The sequence below is a fragment of the Octopus bimaculoides genome, chromosome 25, assembly GCF_046866305.1.
Source record: "Octopus bimaculoides isolate indiv1 chromosome 25, ASM4686630v1, whole genome shotgun sequence".
NCBI lineage: Eukaryota > Metazoa > Mollusca > Cephalopoda > Octopoda > Octopodidae > Octopus > Octopus bimaculoides.
The window spans coordinates 28,674,562-28,699,824 of NC_142952.1; the positions used below are offsets into that span (position 1 = coordinate 28,674,562).

Here is a 25,263-nt window from a genome sequence, read left to right on the forward strand (position 1 = left end):
GTTACATACTGGGGTCGATGTAAGTTTGTTCCCTCTATGTTTAGCCCCCTGTGGGCAATGAAGAAATAAATAATGTTCTATCTTTTCTAGCAAAAGTGACATTGTGGCCTGGACAAAGCAAGGTTTGTTGCAAAAGTTGCAGGCCACAGAGGATGTGCCACCAAAAATTCTCCCCTCATGCACTACGCCTGCCTCACCCCATCACTCCTACAGCCTACCCAACCAAATATCGTCTGTAATTCAATCTGTCCTGTCAACACTGCCATCGGCTTAGATTTTAAATCATGTCATTCAACCCAGACTAAAAGGAGTGTACTATTTAATATGGCCTGATATAGGAAGAAAAAAAAAATGCAAAATATGAGATATTTGTTCCATTACTAATATTACAGCACCAGTGGTTTTATAGATTCGAATCGATTAAGATTTGTTCTGCTGTCTCCTCTAAAAGGAGAAGAGAAATTCTGCTTTCTATCCGTAATAGCTATAGCGAAAGATATGATATGGATGATGCGTGGAAGAGGTATCGCATCAGGCACCTTCGTTTCTGGGCATGCTTTGGTTAACCTCTTTTCATATCACCTAAGAGGGAAAGCATGTCTGGAAAAGAAACGCCTGACGGCAAGAAAGTACAATGACGGAAGAAAGTAGCCTAAATGTTAGGTGTGTAACTGACTAATTAAGCAGAGTAAAAAGGGGGGAAAAAAAAAAGGATGAAGTAAATAGTTCAATGCAGGAATGTGGTTGGTGGGGTTAAACTCATTCAGTGTCCATTTTTTTTGTATTCATCCTAAATTATAACGTATTTATTCATATGTAATATCATTCAATAAGTCACTGATCCCATCTGTCCTGTGTATTGTCCCCTTTGTTCAACCCTTGTGGTTTGAATGAAATCATTACCAAGGAAAGACCCCAAGAGAAAACACTGATTGGATATAAAAGAAAAAAAAATTTCTTTTAAAATTTGTTGGGGGGGGGGGGGCCTTAAATTTTTGGAAAATTTGGGGAAAACTAAATTATTTTTTAATTTAGGGGGAAAAGAAGTTTTGAATTTGGGAAAGCTAAAAAATTTTTTGTAAATTTGGGAAAAATTTTTAAAGATTTTTTTTTTTCAATTTGGGATTTGAGGGGTGGGAAAAATTTTTTTTTTTAAATTTGGGAAAATATGAAAAAAAAAAAATTTCTTCAAATTTGGAAAAATTAAAAAAAATTTTTTTAACATGCATAGAACAAATTCACAAAAATTTTCTGCAAATACTCAAAAAATAAAAGTTTATAGGGTGGTTTATATGCAGTGTGTAAAAGCAGAGTTCTGCCGAACATTTTTCTGTCCCAGTTGGTGATTTCAGTTTCCACAAATGGAAATAACTTAGTGTATTAACATTGAATCTGCATCCCTCGCAAACCATTGACACATTTGAGAGGGTGGTGAAATTAAGAATAACTGACCCCTGGCTTTTGTAAGGACTAAGACAGCTTAACAGGAAAAGAGGGTGTATTTAAAACAGCCATGTTCTCTTCCTTCTAGCAGATGTCAACAACAGAGACTAAATTAGAACTGAAGTATTAAACCAAGCTGGAGCACCTACATCAGCCACAAGGCCAGCGGAGCCAGAAGGATGTACCCTTGGATTCTTAGAGACCTTTCTAGACCACAAATCCAGTTGCCATCATCCTTTTGTCCCCTATGTTTTACAGAGCCCCTCACATGGTGTACTCAGTCCCACTGATGTGGTGTCTTCTCACTAAAGAAAATATTAAGTGAATAATTGTAGAGAGTGCCCCTGGACTGGCTCTTGTGCGGGTGGCTCATAAAATACACCATTTTGAGTGTGGCCGTTGCCAGTACCGCCTGACTGGCCTTCGTGCGGGTGACACGTAAAAGCACCCACTACACTGTGGGGTGGTTAGCGTTAGGAAGGGCATCCAGCTGTAGAAACTCTAGCAAATCAGATTGGAGCCTGGTGTTGCCATCTGGTTTCACCAGTCCTCAGTTAAATCGTCCAAACCATGCTAGCATGGAAAGCGGATGTTAAATGATGATGATGATGATGATGATGATCACTAGCAGATGTTAATCCACCTGCAAAAAAAAAAAAAAAAACTGCAACCACCCTGGAGACAGAGAGAAAAAAAAAAGTCACTGTAAAGTAAGAAACACACCATCAGAAATGGTCAACTTCAAACTCATATTTCAACAAATTCCTCCAGAGAATACCAAACAGGTGGTCAAACACCTGGAAATGGTCCAGACAAAACCATTTCCTACAAGAGTAAGATATAGGGTCCCACAATAAGATTTTAAAATCCTTCATCCAGCTGATGGCATATTAACCTTCAACAAAATTGACCAAAAATAAGATCATATACAGATTTGTACCTTCTGTTATGTTACCTGCAATGCATCAATATATAAACAGGTGCTCTCTTACAATTTACCTCTTGGTTCAGCCCCATTCTCCACCATGTGATAAGACACCGTAATCTTTCTCCATCTCTTCTGCAGCGACCAACAAACGTTGATCCTCCTCGTCGTCAGCATCCATCAACGGGTCGGTCACTTCTTGCTTCCCTTCCACAGCCTCGACCAACAGGGAATCTTCAGTTCTTTCATGGCTTTCCAAAGCATCAACCAACAGACTGTCTTCAAAGTCCTCATCCAATGTGGAGTCATTCAACCAGGGAAGTAAATTGTCAGGCAACAGATAATCTTAAAAGGAAGAGATTATATATATGTATGTATATATGTATGTATGTATAGATTAATGCTTTGATATGGTAGTTTAGTTGTTCCTGGTGATGCTTGTTTTCAACCATCACGTTTAGTCAAAGGTACTCGCCCAGGATTTGTTTGGCCCATAACAACAGTAGACCATTGCCAGAGATGCTACGCAGTGGGACCTCCTGGTGTTGGTTTGTTTCCATCTCCTTGGCAAGAGACCGACAGAATAAAATCTTTCAAGGCTCTGCTGCAGTCTGGCCACAGTCCTTTGATTGAAACCAATGAAGAATAGTGTGTCACAGAGAGACATCTGCTTATACCTTTCTGAGTAAATAGGGAGCATTACTGGCCCCTTAACCCTTTCAATACAAATGTCTTGTTTTCAAAAGTTCTGAATTAAACTCTTACACCAAATTTTAGTCACAATTTATATTCCTAACACTTGCTTAAATGATAACCAAGTTATTTTACTAAATTCTTTGTTATATTTTAAATAATGGAAAGAAACACAGAACATCTCAACAGAAATATGGTAACAAAAGGGTTAACAGAAACAGCAATTGATTGCAGCAGGAAGAAGGGGAGGGGGAGGCAGTATAAAAGGGAGGTCCAAAAGCAGGTATGTTCAACCAGGGTCCATTTGACAGGGGGGGGGGGGGGGTCCAATGCAACAAAATAGTAGATTGGGGATTCCTTTATGATTTGTCAATTCTGGCCATTTTTCTTTGATTGCTTCCACCAGTTTCATTAGTTGTTGACAGCAAACATCTGAATTGATTGTTTGGTTTCTTCGAAGTAGCTTCGATTACACATATTGATTTATTGTGTTAAGTGAATCTCTTTCAGTTTGTGTGGAATCCAAATATCAAGCTTGTTAACCCATTACCTACCAGTGATCTCATATGAGATCACTTGAAAATTACAAATTTCGTAATTATCTGTCAATATTTACACATATCTAACCTTTTTGCTCATCTGCTAGGTATATTTCTCTGATATTCAAATGAGGTTTGCTTATTTTTCACTCAATATCTCGCTTATTTCTATTTAAAATGTTATTTTGATCATTCCAGCATGTTTCTAAGGCTGTTTTATGCTAGAAATCAAAGTTTCATAAAAAAAGATCCAGTTAATAGAATTATGGGAGACCAAGACATTTTAAGTGATTTGCAATTGTGTGTGTGATACATTCAACCTCTCTGTAATCTCTCACACAGTCATATGACAATCAGATTCAATAATGGCTTTGATTCGGTCATCATCGACTTCAGTTGGTCGACCAGGACACTGGTCATCTTTGAGTGAAAGATCTCCAGAATGGAATTTTTAAAACCATTTCTGACATGAGTATTCTGTTAAGCAATCAACACCATAAACTATTGTGTGAGCCTCAGCAGCTTTCTTGCCTTTACAGAAATTAAAAAGCAAAATATGGTGAAAATGTTCATTGCCCCTGGACTGGCTCGTGATGGTGGCACATAAAATACACCATTTTGAGCGTGGCCATTGCCAGTATCGCCTAACTGGCCTTCGTGCCGGTGACACGTAAAAGCACCCACTACACTCTCGGAGTGGTTGGCATTAGGAAGGGCATCCAGCTGTAGAAACTCTGCCAAATCAGATTGGAGCCTGGTGTATCCTTCGGGTTCCACCAGTCCTCAGTCAAATCGTCCAACCCATGCTAGCATGGAAAGCGGATGTTAAACGATGATGATGTTGAACTAACAGCTGTAAACAAAACTACACGCAAGTTGCTTCTAAAGTAAACTAAAAGTAACGGCTTTCAAATGTCAAATGGAAAAAAAATCATAACCGTAAAAGTCATTTTAAAAAATTCTATTTATGAAAAACGAAATTACTTTCTTGCCAACCCAATAGTTTTTAAGACCTCTTATGGTTATGGGGGTCCACCAGAATAAAATAGTAATCAAAGGGGTCCATAGATAGAAAATGGGTGAAAACCCCTAATCAAAAAGAAGAAATGAAAGATCACCTCTCTCATACCTTCAGAACGGTAATTAATCCGTTTGCAATCTGGATCATGGCATTTCTGGTAATAAACACATTGCTTCAGGTCCACTATTAGTCTGGAAGAGAAAAATGGGAGGAAATTCTTCTTCAGAAACACACCAAAAAGGAAATGTCGCCATTTCATTACAATTTGCATTTCAATTTCTCTTCAATATCTTTTTGGTTCCTTTTGATAAACTTGACAATATATTCAAGATCCAATGTCTTCGTGTTCGGTCAGCTTGGCTTTCTTTTCTGAATTCTTTGCCAAATCAGACTGGAACCTGGTGCAGCTCCCCAGCTTACCAGTCAAACCGTCCAACCCATGCCAGCATGGAAAATGGATGTATGATGATGATGAAGAAGCAGGCATGTCAATTTGTAACTAATGGCTTTCGGTTCAATCCCAATGTGCTACACCTTGGGCAAGTATTCTCTACTATAATCCCAAGCTGATCAATGCCTTTTAAGTAAGTTCAATAGGCAGAAACAGTATGGAGCCAGAGAGAGAGATGTGTCTCAGTCATTAGACTGTGGCCATGCTGGGACACCACCTTGAAGAATTTTTAGTTGAATGAGTCAATCACAAATTTTTTTTTTAAAGCTTGTTACTTATTCTATTAGTGTCTTTTTGCCAGACTGCTAAGTTATGGGAATGTAAAACACACCAATATCAATTGGCAAGTCGTACGAAACAAGCACAAAAACGTGTGTGCGTATGTGTGTAAAGAAAAAGCAAGCTTCCTCCAATCAAATCTAGACACAGGGTCAGCTTGAAGCTATAGTAGAAGTCATTTGCCCAAAGTTTCACGCAGTGGAGCTGAACCCAGAACCATGAGGCTGAGAAGCAAGCTTAACACACAGCCACACCTCCATAAATTATATTTTATTGGCTGAACCTCCCTTCAAAATCATATTTATATATGTGTGTGTATATCCATCTATCTATATCTATATGTTAATAATTTAGAGAAGAACCACCATGGTGCAACTCAAACGATGAAGGAGATCAGACACCATCAACAAAAACGTACTCTACAAAATACTAATTCAAAAATCTAAAAAATCCAAGAGAAAATTTGTAATCCATAAAATTCATAAAATATTTGACTAAAAATTTTAATCAGTTTAGTAAATTTATAAAAGCGAAAGTGAATGAAAGACTACGCGCATTTCATGGCCACATAAAAGTGGGAGAGATTTGGTCAATCTACAATGAATCGATTAAGATAAATAACACTCATAATGAGGACACTCTTCAGGTCTTGTGACTTCAAAAAACATATTCCTAATATTTAAAAATACGATAAAATAACAAGTACACTGTGTATGTACATACAAGTCTCAAACTCTTTTCAAGAGAACTAAACCCTTCTCTAATACTGAAATTCTTCAAAATATACACAAGACTAACAAAAAAAAAAAAAATTTTAATCTCCATCTTTAACCCTTTCGTATTCAGATTATTGTTTCAACAGAATGTAAAGTTTCTTTATATTATTTCAAAATTAATCAGATTATTTTGTAGTTCAAGAGATTACAATGATGTGATTTGTTAGTTTTAGAACAAGATTTTAGGGTTGTTGTTTGAGGCCGGATCTGGCCAGTTTCAACATTTTGGCTCAATTTGGCCAGTTTGAATGCAAAATGAACGAAAGTGTAAGATACAGAAAAAAAATAACAAATGTTAAGAATGAAACTGAAGTTAACGTGAAAGCCACTCCCCTACCTGATGTTGTTACTTCGGTGTTCACGACCAATGTTACCACACCATCGGTACTGGCAGATGTCGTAGCCTAAGAGATTCTCATTGCTGAAATACATCCATCGGAAGATTCTTCCTCTGCGGCTTTGAGTGGAAATGATGGAGTTAATAAATGCATCGATCTCAGGATACGGAGAAGGATTCGAGGAATAGTCTCCCTTGAGGTTATCTGTAAGGAGGAACGATGAAATTGAGTTTTTATATACTAGTAAGGGTGTCTTATGAGAGAAAGGGAGGGAGAGAGAAAGTGAAGGAAGGGCACCAGTACCACTGTTTTTTACATGGCACCAACACCTTAATTATAGTCCCTTCTAATATAGGCACAAAGCCTGAAATTTTGCTGGAGAGAGGCTAATTGATTACATCCACCGAGACCTTTCGAAATATGCAGTGCGTGAGAAGACCCGGTAAGCCAAGTGAGACCTAAATCCAAGGCCTCTGCCAGGGGTGTAGCCAGCCCACTTATGCGCACCTTCCGCATTGGACACTAAACTACGTTTGCGAAGACCTGTTGAGGCAAGTGAAATCGAAATGGAACTAAATTTGACAACTGGCACCCATGCCAACGTCGTCTCCTTCATTGGACACCAAACTTGGCTTGCGAAAACCTGTTGTAGCAAGCGAAAGCGAAAAAGTGAAATCGAGACGGCACCTGTGCCCAGTGTCGCCTTCCTGGCATGTACACAGACATTTGAGCAAGATCATTGCCAGTGCCACTGGACTGGCTCGTGTGCAGGTGGCACATAAAATACACCATTTCGAGCGTGGCCGTTGCCAGTACCGCCTGACTGGCCTTCATGCCGGTGGCATGTAAAAGAACCCACTACACTCTCGGAGTGGTTGGCGTTAGGAAGGGCATCCAGCTGTGGAAACTCTGCCAAATCAGATTGGAGCCTAGTGTAGCCATCTGGTTTCACCAGTCCTCAGTCAAATCGTCCAACCCATGCTAGCATGGAAAGCAGACGTTAAACGATGATGATGATGATGATAGTATATGGCCAGTTCTTTATTTTATCAACCCCAAAAGGATGAAAGGCAAAGTCAACTCCAGTGAAATATGAACTCAGAACAAAGCCAGGAAGAATTGCCGCTAAGTGTTTGCCTTAAATACTAATAAGAAAATCTTTCGTACCTTCATTCTTTTGTACAGCCAACAATCTCTTCTGTTTCAACTTGATTTCACCAGGAGTGTTAAATGTTAAGATCCTCAGGTCCTGATGGTATCTGGAATACAAAAATGATTTATTTATATATATATATATATATATATATATATATATATATACACAAACACACACCTGTGCAGGCATACACATACATATATATTTACTAGTTTTACATTTGGTTTTCCAGGCTAGCATGGGTTAGAGCAATACACATTACTGAGGCATTGTATCACAGCTAGATGCCTTCTCTGTCACTAACCCTCATCTATTTTTCAAGCAACAGATTTCTTTTAATTATGCATGTCTTGGAATGCACAAGAGCTGCCAGAGACTTTTTCTTTTTTTGACATAACAAGAATCTGTTCCAATTATAACTGAGCACAAATCCCTCGGAAGGGATGACAAGCTAAGTTGACCTTGGTGGAATTTAAACTCAAAATGTTAAGACAGACAAAACGCAATTATGCATTTTGTCAGGTGTGCTAATGATTCTGCCAGCTCACCACCTTAATAATAGGCTAGTTAGAAAAGAGGTTCTAGATTAAAATTAGCCAACAGATGTGCATGTCGGGGACAAAATTCATTTATGAGAAACCTAGCTTTGCATTTATGTACTTCTTACATGCCATCAAATATGGTGGGGGGGGGGGGGAGAGGCTTCCCAACTCCATGATTCTGGGTTCAGCCCCACTGCATGGCACCATAGGCAAGTGTCTTTTACTATAGCCCCAGGCTGACCAAAGCTGTTTGAGTGTGGAGTGGGTGGACAGAAATTGGAAAGAAGCCAGTCACATGCATATGTATGTGTCCGTCTGTCTGTCTGTCCCCCACCAATGCTTGATAACTGGTGTTGGTGTGTTTACATCCCTGCTGTAACTTAGCAGCTGAGAAAAAGAGACCACTAGAATAAGTACAAGGCTTATATATATGTGTGTGTATATATATATATATACATATATAAATAGGCGCAGGAGTGGCGGTGGTAAGTAGCTTGCTTACCAACCACATGGTTCCGGGTTCAGTCCCACTGCGTGGCATCTTGGGCAAGTGTTTTCTACTATAGCCTCGGGCCGACCAAAGCCTTGTAAGTGGATTTGGTAGACGGAAACTGAAAAGCCCGTCGGATATATGTGTGTGTGTATATATATATATATATGTATATATATATATGTGTGTGTGTGTGTGTGTGTGTTGCTCCCTCTAGCATTGCTTGACAACCGATGCTGGTGTGTTTATGTCCCCGTCACTTAGCGGTTCAGCAAAAGAGACCAATAAAATAAGTACTAGGCATACAAAGAATAAGTCCTGGGGTCGATTTGCTCGACTAAAGGTGGTGCTCCAGCATGGCCGCAGTCAAATGACTGAAACAAGTAAAAGAGTAAATAAATAAAAGAAAAAGTACTGGGGTCAATTCATTTGACTGAAAATTCAAGGCAGTGCCGTAGTATGGCCACAGTCTAACGACAAGTAAAAGATAAAAAAAAAACAAAAAAACATACTTACTGTACATTGGCAATTAGGGAATCAAAAAAGACACTCTGCTGATCCGATTGATCTGTAGGGTATTGATTATGACCCGACACAAGCAAGGGATTCTTTTTGCGAAGTTTTGAAGACAGGAATAAACGAAAGTTCCGATTCTTTGAGTAGACACCTGCAGGAGAGACAAGACATAGAAACCATAGAGAGAATGTTTTTCTGTGATAAGGTAGAGGAAGGGCAGTAGTTGATACGACTTGGCACAACATGATGGTTATCAAATGATAGAGAGAACCAGCCGGAGGGCTGGCAGAATCATTAGCACACCTGACGAAAGACATAATTGCGTTTTGTCTGTCTTTACATTTTGAGTTCAAATTCCACCAAGGTCAGCTTAGCCTGTCATCCCTTTCGAGGGATTTGTACTGAGTTACAATTGGAACAGATTCTTGTTATTTTGTCAATAAAAAAAAAAAATTGCCATACAGTGGGACAGAGGAATTGAACATGGAGCCATGTGGTTGGAAAGCAGTCATCTTACCACACAGCCATGTGTGTGTGTGTGTGTGTTATGATGTGCCTCTTCAGCTTCTGTCAACCAAATCTACTTAACCAGGTGCCATAAAGTGAAACAGAAGCCGCAATCTCACACGGTTAGGAAGCAAACTTAAGCACTCAACCACATCTGCTCCTGAAAGCATCAAAGAATGAGGAAGCAGGCAAGAATGGAACATTATTCCTAACTGTACAGATACTTACCAAGATCACAGATTGCAGTTTCATCTCCATCTTTGTCAAAAACCACAGTTTCTTTTAAATCCGACAGAGAAAATTGCGAAAGAACTTTCCCTGGCTCACACAAGATGTCACGGCCGTTTATGACAACAGAAGACGAGGCGTTAATGTTCTGTGATGGTGATGAGGTGGATGTTGGTAATTGTGGCGAAAGATGTTGCTGTCTTGAACTGGAACTATCCTCGATAGTTGCTGGTGTTGCAGGGGGAGGAGTTTTAGACAGGTCAACCACCGCAGGATCTTCTGGTAACAGGAGTTTACTTTGATCCGAGTCTGCTCTGTTCTGCCGTAACCAAGTTACGAGATGAGAACAGATAAACTGAACAAACGAACCTGGATTTAAACAGAAAGAGAAAAAAAAAGCCAATTAACGTGTGTGTGTGTGTACATTTGTTCATGTGTGTGCCAGCCCGCTGCCTTAGTTTTCTATTTATTATAGGCACAAAGGTATGAGGCTTAGTCGATTACATTACCCCAGTGTTCAAGTGGTACTTAATTGACCCCAAAAGGATAAAAGGCAAAGTTGACCTCAGCAGAATTTGAACTTAGAACTTAGTAATGGGCGAAATACCACAGCATTTTGCCCAAGCTAATAACCCTGCCAGCTCGCTGCTTTAATAATAAACCTGTCTACAATAAGCATAAGACCTGAAGTGGTTAGTCAATTAATATTGATCCCTGTGCTTAATTAGTACTTGCTTTATCGACCCTGAAAGAATGAAAAGTAAAGTTGACATCAGTAGCATTTGAACTCAGAATGTAGAAGTCAGAAGAACTGTTGCTAAGCATTTTGTCCAGCATGCCGACACTTTTGTCGGCTCACTGCTTTGCTAGAAATCAGATGCTATAATTATGTAGTAGTAGTAGACTTACCGACATGGGAATTGTCTTTGAACGCTGCTTGGTTGAGGATAAAGATCAAATGTTCACTGTATTTGGAACTGGTACTGAAAAAGAAAAAAATTGGAAAGGTGTTTGAAATTGGCATCACCACCACTGTAATCATCATGAAATAACAGTGAATGTTTAGTTGGTCACTCAACATGCAAGAAATAGCTGTTAAATTTCTATAAACTTACACTCCTTAACATCTTACTGGAAAAAAAATCTATTATGTACAGGCATAGACAGAGACATTTGTGTGTATGTATGTATAATAATAATAATCCTTTATACCTTAGGCATAAAGCCTAAAATTTTGGGATAAGGAACCGGTCAATTACATGGACCACAGTGCTTAACTGGAACTCATTTTATTGACCCTGAAAGAATGAAAAGCAAAGCTGACCTCGGCAGAATTTGGACTCAAAAGACTAACGAAATATCGCTAAGCATTTTGCCCAGTATGCTAACAAAACTGCTAGCTCACTACCTTTGTTGACCTTGGTAGAATCTACATTGCGTGAGAAGCTGGATCTGGCCAGTTTGAACACAAAACAGGAGGCACAGTTGGGCCAGATAGGGCCGGTTAAAATGCTAATGGGTTAAGTGTAACAGTAGCAGTTGTACATCTATTTCTACTTTATATATCTCAGGATAGGCTTCCACACAGTTTCCATCTTCCAAATGGACTCAAGCGTTTGATCTACCTGGGGACAGAGTAGGAAAAATGTGCTCAAGTTGCTTTGCTGTGTATGGATGTAAGTGGAAATGTGTGTCAATGTATAAATGCCTCTTACATAAGACCACCTCCTCCAATGCCCCTTCTCCTCACAACGGATCTTTGTCTGGCATGTTACTTGGTGCATGTTAAATGATGATGATGATGATGAAGGCTTTAACATTAACAGCATTGGAAGTGAAAAACCATACCTGGCATCCAACCGTAGCACACATCTGCAATCACAGGGAACCTTGAACAGGTATTGTATCCAAGCACAGACATACTGGAAAACAGATGCAGAAACAAAATGGAATCATATTATTATTTGGTATGCGTGCATGTATATGTCTTATCTTTCACTTGTTTCAATAATTAGACCGTGGCCATGCTGGGGCACTGCCATGAGGAATTTTTAGTTGAATGAATGGACTCCAGTACTTAATTTTTTAAAACTTTGTACTTATTCTATTGGTCTCTTTTACCGAACCACTAAGTTACAGGAATGTAAACACAACAGCAGCAGTTGTCAAGTGGTAGTGTGGGACAAACAGACACAAAGGCACACAAGCTTCTTTTAATTTCCGTCTACCAAGTCCACACACAAGGCTTTGGTCAGTCCAAGGTTATAGCAGAAGAGACTTGCCCAAGGTGTCATGCAGTGGGACTGAACCCAGAACCGTGTGGTTCGTAAGCAAGCTACTTACCAGACAGCCACTCCTGCATGAACATATATACACACACACATACATATATATATATACACATACATACAACAGGCTTCTTTCAGTTTCCATCTACCAAATCCACTCACAAGGCATTGGTTGGCCTGAGGCTATAGTAAAAGACACTTGCCCAAGGTGCCACACAGTAGGATTGAACCTGGAACCACATGCTTGGAAAGCAAGCTTCTTCCTACACAATCATGCCAGTGCCTATATTCCTAATTTGCTAATAAACCCATCACTAAATCCCTTAGATTATGGTTAACTGTAATTTAGATTGATTAAACGATATACATTGTTATATAGGTTGACCAAACTAGTACCAATCATTGCTGCTGTGTATAGTAATTAAAGAGTAATTACCAAGAGTAAACTTGTAATTATAACTGAGACATCAAAGAGAGAAGGATTAGAGAGATTTGATAAAGGTCTGTAACAGCGATTTGTGAATATAAACAGTTCAAAAGTAGAATAAATTGGTTTGTTGTGTGGAATAAGGACTGTGTAGAGTTTCTGGCAGTGCCGTTCTTTGGAGAATAATTAAGCTCTGCTGGAATTGACTAAATAGAAAGGGTGTGTGGAGAATTGTAGACTGTGGGTGCAGATGTGTGGCTGTGTAGTAAATGGCTTGGTTCCTAACCACAGGATTTTAGGTTCAGTCCCACCGCACGGCTCCTTGGACAGGCGTCTTCTACAGCCTTGGGCCAACCAAAGCTTTTGTAAGAGGATTTGGTAGATGGAAACTGAAGGAATACTGGCATGTAAATATATACATGCCTACACACACACATATCTATACATATATATATATATATCATCATCATCGTTTAACGTCCGCTTTCCATGCTAGCATGGGGGAATGCTGAAAACTTCCTGGATTTGAGTAAAAGTAAAAGAAAATACAGGAGGACCAGTTATGATTTTATTGAAATATTCCCCTCTCAGATTCACTTTTATTGCAGTGGTCCTTTTCAGCACCCCCTCGTGTATGTATATTTGTGTGATATTCACATACACTTGCAAACACATGCATATCTATATGTATGTGTGTGTGTGTGTGTTTCTCGCACACTGCTTGACAACCGGTGTTGGTGTGTTTATGTCATTAACAAGAGACCAGGCTTTAAAAAATTCATACTGGGGTCAATACATTTCATTAAAATACTCCATGGCAGTGGTACTCCAGCATGGCCACAGTGTAATAACTGAAGAAAAAAAAAAAAGATTTATGATGTAAGCATGTGCTTATAAACACACACACATACATGAGTATTGAGAGGGGGCTACTTTTTCCAGTTTCCATTTACCAAATCTACTCACAGGTTTTGGTGAGCCTGAGGCTATAGAAGATACTTGCCCAAAGTGCTATGCAGCAGGATTGAACCTGAAACTCTGTGGTTATGAAGTGACACCTATGCTTAGAGTAATATATAGCAGAGTATAAAAACCAAAATGCAAACCTTAATGAAATGATTGCACACTCTGTGGCCATCCAAGGTGGGATTGTTCTCTCTATAGAATTCCACATCAAAGTAGAGCTTACAGACAGCACCTGCAAAATAATGGTGGCAGCAAAGTGAGAACTAAATAGTCTTTAACAAATTAAATGATGTTGTAGAACATTAGAATTGGGTGCAGGCATGGTTGGTGGAGGGCTTAAGAAGTTTTACCATCATGGGCACATGTAGACTTCAGTCCCATTGCACGGCGCCTTATATTATGGCCATGAGTCAAGAAAGCCTTTTCGGTGGATTTGGCAGATGGAAACTGAAACAAGTACTGTGTGCATGCGTGTGCACACATTCATGTATGTATGTATGTGTGCGTGTATGAGAGATTGACAGAGGGAGAGAAAATCTTACCTTCTGGGATGATCTCATAATGGTGCTGTTTACCTTCCTTCAGCTGGCTGGACATAAGAAAGAAAGAAAGAACAAAGAATACAGACAATGCTCAGAGAAAATACTCCAACCCCCACTCCTTCCGTTGTTTCAGTAAACAATTCAACCCTTTAAATTAGCATTTAAAACTGACCACATCCAGCCATAATATTCAAACTGACCAAATACAGCCTCTTCCGTCTTACTTTATGATGTCAGAGTGAAAGTAGAAAATCCCATAATTTGAAATCTCCAAGCTGTGAGACAACGCAGGATTAAAATCAAAAGGGGAATCAATGAACATTACGTATGACAAACTAACCTGAATGCTAAAAGGTTAGAAACGTCATGGCAAAATTCACCAGGGACGCCTTCTGCATAAAGAACATAATAGGAAAAAAAAAAAAACAAAAAAAAAACAGCCGTGGCTGCGGGGTAAAAGGTTTGGTTCCCAACCACATGGTTCTGGTTTCAGTCCCATAGTGCAGCACCTTGGGTAAGTGTCTTCTACTCTAGATTTGGGCTGACCAAAGCCTTGAAAGTGGATTTGGTAGATAGAAACTGAAAGAAGCTTGTCATATATGTAAGCCTGAATGTATACATACATGTGTGTGTATACACATGTATACCCTTCACAAGAAGGCATTGTAAAGGAGCATCACTGTCATACAAGCAGTGTTATTTGTTTCCAGTTTGGCCATGGAGAAATATCACCTGGCTTGGAAAGTAAAGGTTAGCAACAGGAAGGGTATCCTGCTATAGAAAATCTGCCTCAACAAATTCCGACCCATGCAAGTATAAAAAAGTGGATGTTAAAACAATGATGATGATTATGTGTGTAGAGAGGAAGAGAGAGAGAGATTGTACATGTGTTGCTGAAGGAATCATCATTTACTTTCTATTGTAGGGGGAGCTGGGGGCCAGTAATGCAGTCATCATCATCGTTTAATGTCTGCCTTCCATGCTAGCATAGGTTGGACGATTTGACTGAGGACTGGTGAAAACGGATAGCTACACCAGGCTCCAATCTGATTTGGCAGAGTTTCTACAGCTGGATGCCCTTCCTAACGCCAACCACTCAGAGAGTGTAGTGGTTGCTTTTACGTGTCACCCACACGAAGGCCAGTCAGGCGGTACTGGCATCGGCCACGCTCAAAATGGTGTATATATCGCAGTGTTGCGATATTTATGTCTTTCCTAAGGATACTTACCTATAATAATGCCAAAAGACAGGATAAGGCGAGACTAGGAACATGCGTTGGCCTTGCATCTCCGAGACGAAGGATTTGCTTTCGTAAGCAAACACACGAAGATCCTGACAAAAGACAAATATAAACATTATTGAGAGACAAGAAGGGAAGCAAGGAAACGGAACTGGATGTGGAGGTGTCTTTTATCTTTTATTTGCGTCTGTTGTTAGACCATGGCCATGCTGGGGCATCACCTAAAAGGAAATTTTAGTCGAATGTATCAACCCCTGTACTCATTTTCTTTTCAAGCCTGGTACTTCTATTGGTTTTTGTCAAACGTTAGTGGGACAAACACACCAATACCAGTTGTCAGGCAGTGGTGGGGTGATATGCAAGTATATACATATATGACAGGCTTCTTTAAGTTTCCATCTACCAAATCCACTCCCAAGGCTTCTTTCAGTTTCCATCTACCAAATCCACTCCCAAGGCTTCTTTCAGTTTCCATCTACCAAATCCACTCCCAAGGCTTCTTTCAGTTTCCATCTACCAAATCCACTCCCAAGGCTTTGGTCAACCTAAGGCCATAATAGAAGTCACTTGCCCAAGGTGTCATGCAGTGGGACTGAACCTGGAACCATGTAGCTGGGTTAGCAAGCTTCTTACCACACAGCCATGTCTATGCCTATCACACTCACGCAATGAAAAATACAACTACACACACACAGCAATATACTAAGGAATGACACACTTCTGTTTTACTACTATTTTTCCATATAAGCAACGAGATGGGGGAACTGTTAGGACATCACGTAAAATACTTAGTGACATTTAATTCATCTGTATGTTTTGAGTTCAAATTCCCATGAAGTCAACTTTGCCTTTCACTGTTTTGGGGTTAATAAAATAAGCAATAGTTGAGTACTAGGGTACCTGTAATCAATTTACCAATTCCTTCAAACTTTCTGGGCTTGTGTCAGAATTTGAAACTATTATTTTCCAATATCTCTTGACTTGTGTGGATTATGTTAAAGATTTAATATACAGGGTTGGCCAAAAGTCACCTGACAGTAAATCAAAACCATTTAATTCCAAGATTAAAACAGAAAATTACTATTTTTAAATCTCAGAACGTGATATATTCAGCAACAGTACTTTGTAGTGAAGCTTATTTGCCAACATAACGTGGTAGTCCTGGTTTAGGACGAATGTTGCTGTAATTTAGCCCCAGGAGACGTCGTCCCCCAGCTGGCTGTATGACACGATCTGTGTTCTTATATTTCCTTGTTCGAAAATATAAGGACATAGATCATGTCGTATAGCCAGCTGGAGACGATGTCGCCTGGGGCTAAATTACAGCAACATTTGTCCTAAACCAGGACTACCATGTTATGTTGGCAAACAATGTTTACTACAAAAAATTATATTTTATACAAGATAAACAAATATAAGCTGATAAGCAAACAAATGTTGAAAAAAAAAAAAAAAAAAAGTGATTTAACTTACAGCATTCAATTATTAAGCATTCATAATTGGAATGAATAAATAAAATTGAATATTAAGTATTTGTGGAATTTTGATTTACTGTCGGGTGTCTTTTGACCAACCCTGTATATGAACACAAGAATAGTCCTCACCTTTTGTGGAAATGCTCGCACATAAGAGAAAGCTTTGGACTGTTTGAAAAACGTCTTCCATATTGGAGAAGGTCCAATGATTCTGCAATTAAGAAATTATAATACATATATATATATATATATATACCCTAGTAAGCACATAAATGTGAAACAAGGGGAAAAAAATAGTACTCAAATACAGGAGGTAGAGTAATACACTTTATTATCAAAGCTGCAAAAACTGAATATTTTGGTGATGTTTTTGCAGCTTAAATACTCAAGTGTGTGTGTGTGTGTGTGTGTGTGTGTGTGTGTGTGTGTGTGTGTGTGTGTGTGTGTGTGTGTGTGTATATATATATATATATATATATATATATATATATATATATATATATATATATATATAGTTCTTTTCCCCTATCGTTTTCTCCTTTACTCTCTCATTGCTCACGTGTGACCATCATTCATCAGACACGTGTACCCTTCACGTAGTTCTCGGGGATATTCAGGCTGGCCCTTTGAAATACAGGTACAACAGTAACAGGAAGAAAGAGTGAGAGAAAGTTGTGGTGAAAGAGTACAGCAGGGTTCGCCACCATCCCCTCGTGGAGCTTTAGGTGTTTTTGCTCAATAAACACTCACGACTCCCGGTCTGGGAATCGAAACTGCAATCCTATGACCGTGAGTCCGCTGCCCTAACCACTGGGCCATTGCACCTCCAATCTCAAATTATATATATATACATACATACACACACACACACACCTACCCCACAGAGGAAACGTTTTCCTTCACATATTTATGCTCTACTCCACCACTTATATTTATAACATTCACAGAAAACAATAAAAACATACTGCAATCGATTGCTGGAGGCAGGTTACATGCAAATTAATCTAAGTGTATATACTGTATGAAGCTAACGAGAAATAATTACGTAGAGAAGATTAAAAAAAATACTGATCTATTTGTTTCAGTAATTTCATCGCAGTCATACTAGGGAATATCTAGAAGGGCTTTTAATCAAGTAAATTGACCTCAGCGTTTAGACTAAATCTGGTAGTACTTATCCTGCCAGTCTCTTGTGCAAACTGCTGTTACGGGGGACATAAACAAACTAACAGCGATGTGGTCGACACACGACGTGATTCCACGTTTTCTGTGTACCAAATTCTCTCATAATGCATTAGTCAGCCCGTGACTATGATAGAAGGCACTTGCCTGAGGTGTAGTGCAGTGGGACTGAACCCGAAACGGCCATGCTGTTGTTCGAGATTACAGATAACGCAAGAAACTGAATATAACAATTTGAAAATAGAGCGAAGAGTTGTTTCCCTTAAGTTTGTTATCTCCCGTGTTCAAAATTAACTCACCTCGAAGGAAACTTCTTTGGAATTAATTCTTCGGAGTATTTTGCAGCTTTTTGCTCCAATTTCTTTTCAATTCGTTTTCTTTTTCTTGAAAAGAAATAAAATACGATGGTAATTATTGTTTTGTTTTTTTTTAATTATAGTTTAAAATAAGATTTCTGGGGCCTTAAATTTAACTTCTAGGTATGAGATGTAAAATATCATCACCACTCCTATTTGACACCAGAACCCTCCGAAGCAAACAAGAACATTTGAATGGTGGTCAGATTTGCGAGGAATAGCAGCTATATTACCTTAAATCTTGTTAGAACACTGCTTTATTAGCGTCGAGATCTTCTCGTATAGGTGCTACTTGCATATTAGCACACACACACACACTATAGCAGATAGATGAGTGTCATTTCACGAAGGGGGTGCTGAAAAGATCCTGTGTTCTCTTTTACCCAAAGAGAGAAATTTTTCAGACCCTCACGAGTATATGTATGTATGTGCATATATAAAACATATATATATATGCATATATACACATACATGCACATTACATGTCTACATATATATGTATATAAATATAATTAAGAGATCAGCAAATATTTGCTTCACCATATACCGAAGTTCAGAAATAGCAGCTAAAAAAGCTGAGAATCCCATTTCTGAACTTCGGTATATGGTGAAGCAAATATTTGCTGATCCCTTAATTATATTTATAAATATATATGAGCTTTTAAATAAGTTCTCCACCAATAATGGTGCTTTCATACCGATGGGCTTGGTAAAAATTGTTAATTGATTTATTAATTAATAAATTGATAATCCTTTACCCTTTTAATTTGTAATATATATGTATATATATATTTATATATATATATATGCATATATGGGTACAGGACGTAAAAAAATCACGAACAAAATGAGAACCACTGCTCTAACAGGTCAGTTGATCCACTAGAAACAGCAGTCACATCCTTTGACCCTTCAGCATTCCGATCCCCATCTCATTGTAATATTTATGGACAATGCTTTAAATTAATTGTGCATTATCTCATGGCTTTGAGATTTCAATGATGCGAGTGCGTATTTTTAGAATGACATTGTAGGGCAAGTGTGGGAGACCAGATCAGGTCAGCTTGAATGAAAATGGAGAGAAGGGTCATTTTGGACAGATACAGTGAGTTTAAATTTTAAAGGTTTAAGTCAGATTGGGTAATTTAATTCAAGGTGTACTTTATAGCTGAATAAAGAGAGGATGGCTGTGTGGGAGGCCTGTGACCATAAGATTGTGTGTGTATGTGTGTGTGTGTGTGAAGACGATGTGATGGTAATTACCTAGAAGTGCCATAGAAGTTGACAGTTGTGAAAAACTGGGATTTCGCTTCCGGATCCATTAGCTCAATGGCATCATTCTGTAAAATTCCAGGGTTACCAAAATCGAACCAAAACCACTTTTAAGGAATAAGAATCGTTTAGAATCTGGAACGTTCATTAGAAACTGCTGCTGTAAAAAACAAAAATTTATGCATTCATTCAATGAATTCAACATTTAATGGTTTTCTTTTCCATGCTGGCATGGATCAAACAATTTCTCTAAGTAGATTTTCTGAGGATTGATACCAACCCCTACCAGTTTCTTAGAAAGCTAGTTTTTCCATGGCTAGACAGGTCTCAGAAGATTGGAAACAAAGGTTACTGCTTGTAAGGGGCATAGAGCTGGTTTCCTGGCACATGTAAGGGGATCCAGCTGTAAAACCATGTCACAGCCCACTCTTTGGAGTGGTCAGTGTTAGGAAGGGCATCCAGCCATTAAAAAACCGTCAAAACTGAGACAGAAGCATGGTGCAGGTCAAAACTGAGACAGAAGCATGGTGCAGGCCAAAATCTGCCAAACCTGGCCAAATCCTGTCAAATTAATCCATGCCAGCATGGAAGGACATTAAATGATGATATAACCCTTCCTTGAGGCAGGACACCAGTCCGTCGCAGAATTTTTATCAGCCGAGTAAACTGGAGCAAAATGAAAGGAAGTGCTTTGCTCAAGAACACGCTTTGCCTGGTCCAGGAATTGAAACCACAATCTTATGATTAAGTTCAACATCCTAACCACTAAGCCATGTGCCTCCACAAATATATTTTTATACTTTTTTTTCTCTAGACACAAGACTGGAAATTATGGGGGAAGGTTAAAGTCGCTTCAACCCCACTGCGCAACTGGTGCTTAATTTATCTACCCCGAAAGGATGAAAGGCAAAGTCAACCTCGGCGGAATTTGAACTCGGAATGTAAAGACAGACGAAATACCGCTAAGCATTTCGCCCGGTGTGCTAACGGTTCTGCCAGGTTGCCACCACAAATATATTTTTATTACAACTAAACATATATCGGTGCTACTTTGGCATGTGTCTACAAGGGAGATTAGGTTACTTTCTAAATTATTTTGTACTAATTTAACATTATATATGTATTTATTTCAAAATACTTACTATTCTAATTAGAAAACCATATAAAACAAACACAGATCACCCACCAAAGTAAATCTGCTCACATAAATCACACGGAAAGTGGCACTAACACAAAGGAAACTAAAAAATAACCTAAACTAATTTCCTTTGAAATTGTAGATCACATGCCAGGGGGCACGCTTCTTTTTCTTAAGGAATTTGAATTTAGTGCTGGTTTCTTGTAAAAATGCAATTGTCTTTGTATCGTTGTTCGTCACATTGTAAAAATTTTTAGCTAACATCTTACGGGTTTTTAGAAATTGAAAAGAAAACTAAAAAGTAACAAAGCAATTTCCCTTGTAAATCCCATGCCAAAAGAGCACCAACCTGTATTTCAATGTTTGTTTTTAAGTTCAGTTATAACAATGTTATAATAATGGTTTATCCTTTTTTTTACAATACAAACAGCAAGAATTCTGTACAAATAATTTATCATTCCTAAAGAAGATTATCGACAGTGACTTCAAAGTTTCAGCAGTTCAACGATGGCTTGCTTAAGCTGGCCAAAACTTCAAAGCCACTGTCGATAATATACTTGTTTAAGGTGGAATATATATATATATATAATAAATGGAGCAAAACACATATAATCAATAAGATTATATGCGTTTTGCCCCATTTATTATTATTATTTATATCAACTCAAAATACATCACTTTAACATGGAATTTCTACCCCTTAACCGGATACGATATCCCAGTTTGTGTGTGATTTTTGCTACCCTGGTAACTATTAACATATTTGCATTATCGAAGTTTTTCAACCAAGATAATATCAATATATATATATATATATATGGCAAACTGCTTTCAGTTTTATTTACTGAATCCACTCACCAGGTTTTGTTCCATGATTATAGCAGAAGACACTTGGCCAACATACCATGCAGTGGAACTGAACCTGGAACCAAGTGATCGGAAAGCAAGCTTCTAAACCGCACAGTTATGCTTGCAGTTAGATATATTTACACACACCACTTTGCAAACATATTTTCCTAAATTTGATCAGTGTGCAGTAACTTGGATGGCCTGTGACCATACAAGAGTATTTTGGTAGACGGAGGCGTCATAGAAAAATAAGAGTCGGCTGGCAGGACATCATCGTCATTTAGCGACCATTTTCCATGCTAGCATGGGTAAGACGGTTTCATTGCCGCTGGTAAGCTGCACCACTCTCCAGTCTCTTTTGGCTCGATTTCTACAGCTGACATGTAGAAATCCGGCCACCTTAAATGTGTAGTAACCACAAAATCAGGCGGGGTGAAAAAAAAATACTGAAATCCCCGTCAAAACGGGAGTGGGGTGTTACTTAAATCTACATTGTGTGTTCAAATCCTATTGAGGTTGCTTTTTCGTAATTTTGTGGCCGGAAGGTTGAGAGATGGTCGAGAGAGGTGCTAAAAACAACAGCTAAATTGCCCTTTTTTGCATAGTGAAACCGGTGACCGATAATAAAGTCACAATTAATTTATGGGATCCGGACCCCCTCTCCCAAGGACAAAAGTGACCGGTAATAAAGTTACAATTTTGGCTAGGAAAAATGTCAATTTATGGTGGCCGGTAATAAAGTCGCAATAATTTTTAACCCCCAAAACATTTAATGGAATAATGATGCACCCAGGCTCGGTCAATTGCTGGAATTCAAGCTAAAAATTCGGACTGTCCGTATTTCAATATAAGTACTACTTTATTCCGGAAATACATCACATCATGCACTAATTTTCATAAACAGAAAATTATAAATGCTAGACGCTAAGGGAAATAACTGCCAACAGAATGTTTAGAGTTTTCTCCCTTGGCCATGATGAAACATTTTTCGCGCGCTAATTTAATATTTTTAATTTAGTCGGCCACAAAATTACGAAAAAGCAACCTCAATAGGATTTGAACACACAATGTAGATTTAAGTAACACCCCACTCCCGTTTTGACGGGGATTTCAGTATTTTTTTTTCACCCCGCCTGATTTTGTGGTTACTACACATTTAAAGACGACGAAACCTTTTCGGCCTTTTCCGTAACACTCGCACGATCTTCACTAGGGTGTTAGGGTTTTAGTGTCAGGGTTACGGTTAGGGACGGAATTCCCAAACCCTAAACCCTTCAAAAGAAATCGCGCTCTCTGTATCTCTATCGCTTTTACGACGTCGTTGCCCTCCAACACTTTTTACGACAAATGCCGATCTTTGGTAAAGATCGCCATGAATTTTTCTTACAAGATAACATGGCATTTTTATTTGATAAACATGTCTTCATTACTCAAATGTATTTATGGTGAGAAAAATATTAAACACGGAAGGTTGAGAGATGGTCAGAGAGGGTGCTAAAAACAACAGCTAAATTTGCCCTTTTTTGCATAGTTAAACCGGTGACCGATAATAAAGTCACAATTAATTTATGGGATCCGGACCCCCTCTCCCCAAGGACAAAAGTGACCGGTAATAAAGTTACAATTTCGGCTAGGAAAAAATGTCACAATTTATGGTGGCCGGTAATAAAGTCGCAATTTATGGGATCAAAAACCCCTGTGACTTTTTTTTTACCTGGATTTATGAAACCGTATTTATACGAATTTGTTTCTCTCACCATGATAGATGAAATCTTTTTTTTAACCTTTTCTATTACCTAAACGAAAAATTAAATTTTATTTCAAGCTTTTTTCCAATACACTCAAACAAAATAATAATAATTTATGGTTTTCCTTTTCTTACTATTGCCGTTGAAACAGCAAACATTATTAGAACTTACCTCTTCATCGACTCAGATGTCACTAAGAAAATACTAAGACTGGAATTTTAAGTTTTCTCGTCACGATGGCCGGGAAATTTAAATTCCGGTTTCAATATTAAATTCTAAGCATTTCTGATCTGCACTCCAAAGTGAATTGATTCATTTGCAGGAAAATTGGGCAGACAGACAGATACTACAACTAGCAGTGGAGCACTTTCACTTCTGACAGCTAATAGCATGATAGTGCCGAAAATTGATTTAGTATTATTTTTTTTTTTTTTTACTAAAAGTTTTGAAATTTTACTGAAAATTTTGAAATGAATTTTTTTTTTTTTTACCAGGTTCGGAATACTCGGCAGTCGAAAAAGTGGGGTTCATGTTGAAAAAGAAAAAAAAAAAAAAAAAAAAAAAAAAGGGGGGGCGGTGCTGACCATGTTTTTTTTTACCTCCGCCAATTCCATTATGCAGAAGACAGAATCGAAAAACTTTCTAAAAATTCATAATAAAAAAAAAAAATATATATATAATATGTGTGTGTGTGTGTGTGTTTATATTTGTTTGTCCCCCAACATCGCTTGACAACCGATGCTGGAGTGTTTTAAGTCCCCGTAACTTAGCGGTTCGGCAAAAGCGTCCGATAGAATAAGTACTAGGCTTCCAAAAAATAAGCCCCGGGTTCGATTTGCTCGACTAAAGGCGGTGCTCCAGCATGGCCAAAGTCAAAAGACTGAAACACCATAACTTTGCCAAAGAGAAATCTTGACCAAAAACAGGAATTCCAACGTGGGAGAGGCAGCTTTGCTGAGTACTACTAAAGCAGTGCGGACCCGAACGCGCTAGCTAGTCTAGAGTGGTCGATCCTAACCCTAACCCCGCGTGTGCAAATGAATACGTGTGTTTAGGGTCAGGGTTAGGATCGACCACTCAGCGACTGCGCGTTCGGGTCCGCGCTGCTTTAGTAGTACCGCTTTGCTGTAAGTCAGCCAAATTTATGGTAAAATTCTGGCTTAAACTATCCTCATAACTATTAAAAAAATTTTAGACGGTATCACGTAGTCGGCAGATGAGCTAAAAAATAACAGCTAAATTATTATTATTATTATTATTTTTTGCATAATGTATGAATTCCCGTGTGTAGAATACAAATTTGGAAACATTTTCTGAAAATTTTCAAGAATAAAAAAAAAAAAAGTTATGAGGGGTTTTAAAATCAGAACTCCGTCAAATTTATTTTTACGATAATTATTGGTAGGGTATGTAATTCAAAGAATACTTGACTGTTACTTCTAGAATAGCCGAGAGAAATGAGTAGAAGTCCCATTACAGGAGCTGTGGTTATACATAGATATAATAAGTAGAATATTTATCACTTTCTGAGCTGGGCGATAGTTTACGAGAACCACATGGGTGTTGGCCGAAAACGCATGTTAATCAACAATGTATACGAATATTTAAAGCGAAAATACAAGATTTATAAAATAGTATACTATGTACGTGTGTGAAATACACATTTATACGAGTATATAGATCTATATGTATATACGCGTGTACAAATATAGATATATGTATGTATATATGTGTGTGTGTGTACAAATAGTTTAACCAGAAAATTTTTACTGACCTTCCAACAAGTTGCTCGCATTTTGCCGCCAAAATATACGACGAGTACTATCTCTTTATTTGTGATAGTTCTAATTCCTTTAGTGAGGGCAGATAATACAA

At 38.4% G+C, this 25,263-nt stretch overlaps 1 protein-coding gene across 8 annotated transcripts; it reads right to left on the minus strand.

Annotated features, from left to right (window-relative positions):
• LOC106883065 (DNA-directed primase/polymerase protein) lies at positions 1 to 25,263 on the minus strand. Of its 8 annotated transcripts, none has more exons than XM_089342211.1 (15): positions 25,163 to 25,263; positions 19,645 to 19,813; positions 18,325 to 18,408; positions 16,973 to 17,054; positions 15,357 to 15,460; positions 14,128 to 14,174; positions 13,726 to 13,817; positions 11,753 to 11,826; positions 10,814 to 10,887; positions 9,905 to 10,273; positions 9,170 to 9,320; positions 7,633 to 7,724; positions 6,465 to 6,669; positions 4,730 to 4,812; positions 1 to 2,713 (listed from the first exon to the last, which is right to left on the minus strand). In XM_089342211.1, the coding sequence occupies exons 2-15, from the start codon at positions 19,701 to 19,703 to the stop codon at positions 2,451 to 2,453; spliced, it is 1,779 nt and encodes a 592-aa protein (XP_089198337.1). In that variant the 5' UTR covers positions 19,704 to 19,813; positions 25,163 to 25,263; the 3' UTR covers positions 1 to 2,450. The 8 variants fall into 8 exon arrangements, with proteins under 8 accessions (XP_089198337.1, XP_089198343.1, XP_089198341.1 ...); XM_089342215.1 differs by having other exon boundaries at positions 1,963 to 2,713; positions 4,719 to 4,812; XM_089342212.1 differs by having other exon boundaries at positions 1,963 to 2,713; positions 19,645 to 19,810; positions 25,163 to 25,252.

Excerpts from the sequence above, each read along its gene's own strand:
- LOC106883065 (XM_089342211.1), bottom strand. The coding sequence starts at position 19,703 with ATGGATCCGGAAGCGAAATCCCAGTTTTTCACAACTGTCAACTTCTAT. Across the intron at positions 10,274-10,813 it reads CAAAGACAATTCCCATGTCG|GTTCGTTTGTTCAGTTTATC; the intron begins GTAAGTCTACTA and ends GTTTAAATCCAG. Across the intron at positions 6,670-7,632 it reads GGCTGTACAAAAGAATGAAG|ATAACCTCAAGGGAGACTAT; the intron begins GTACGAAAGATT and ends TCCTCCTTACAG.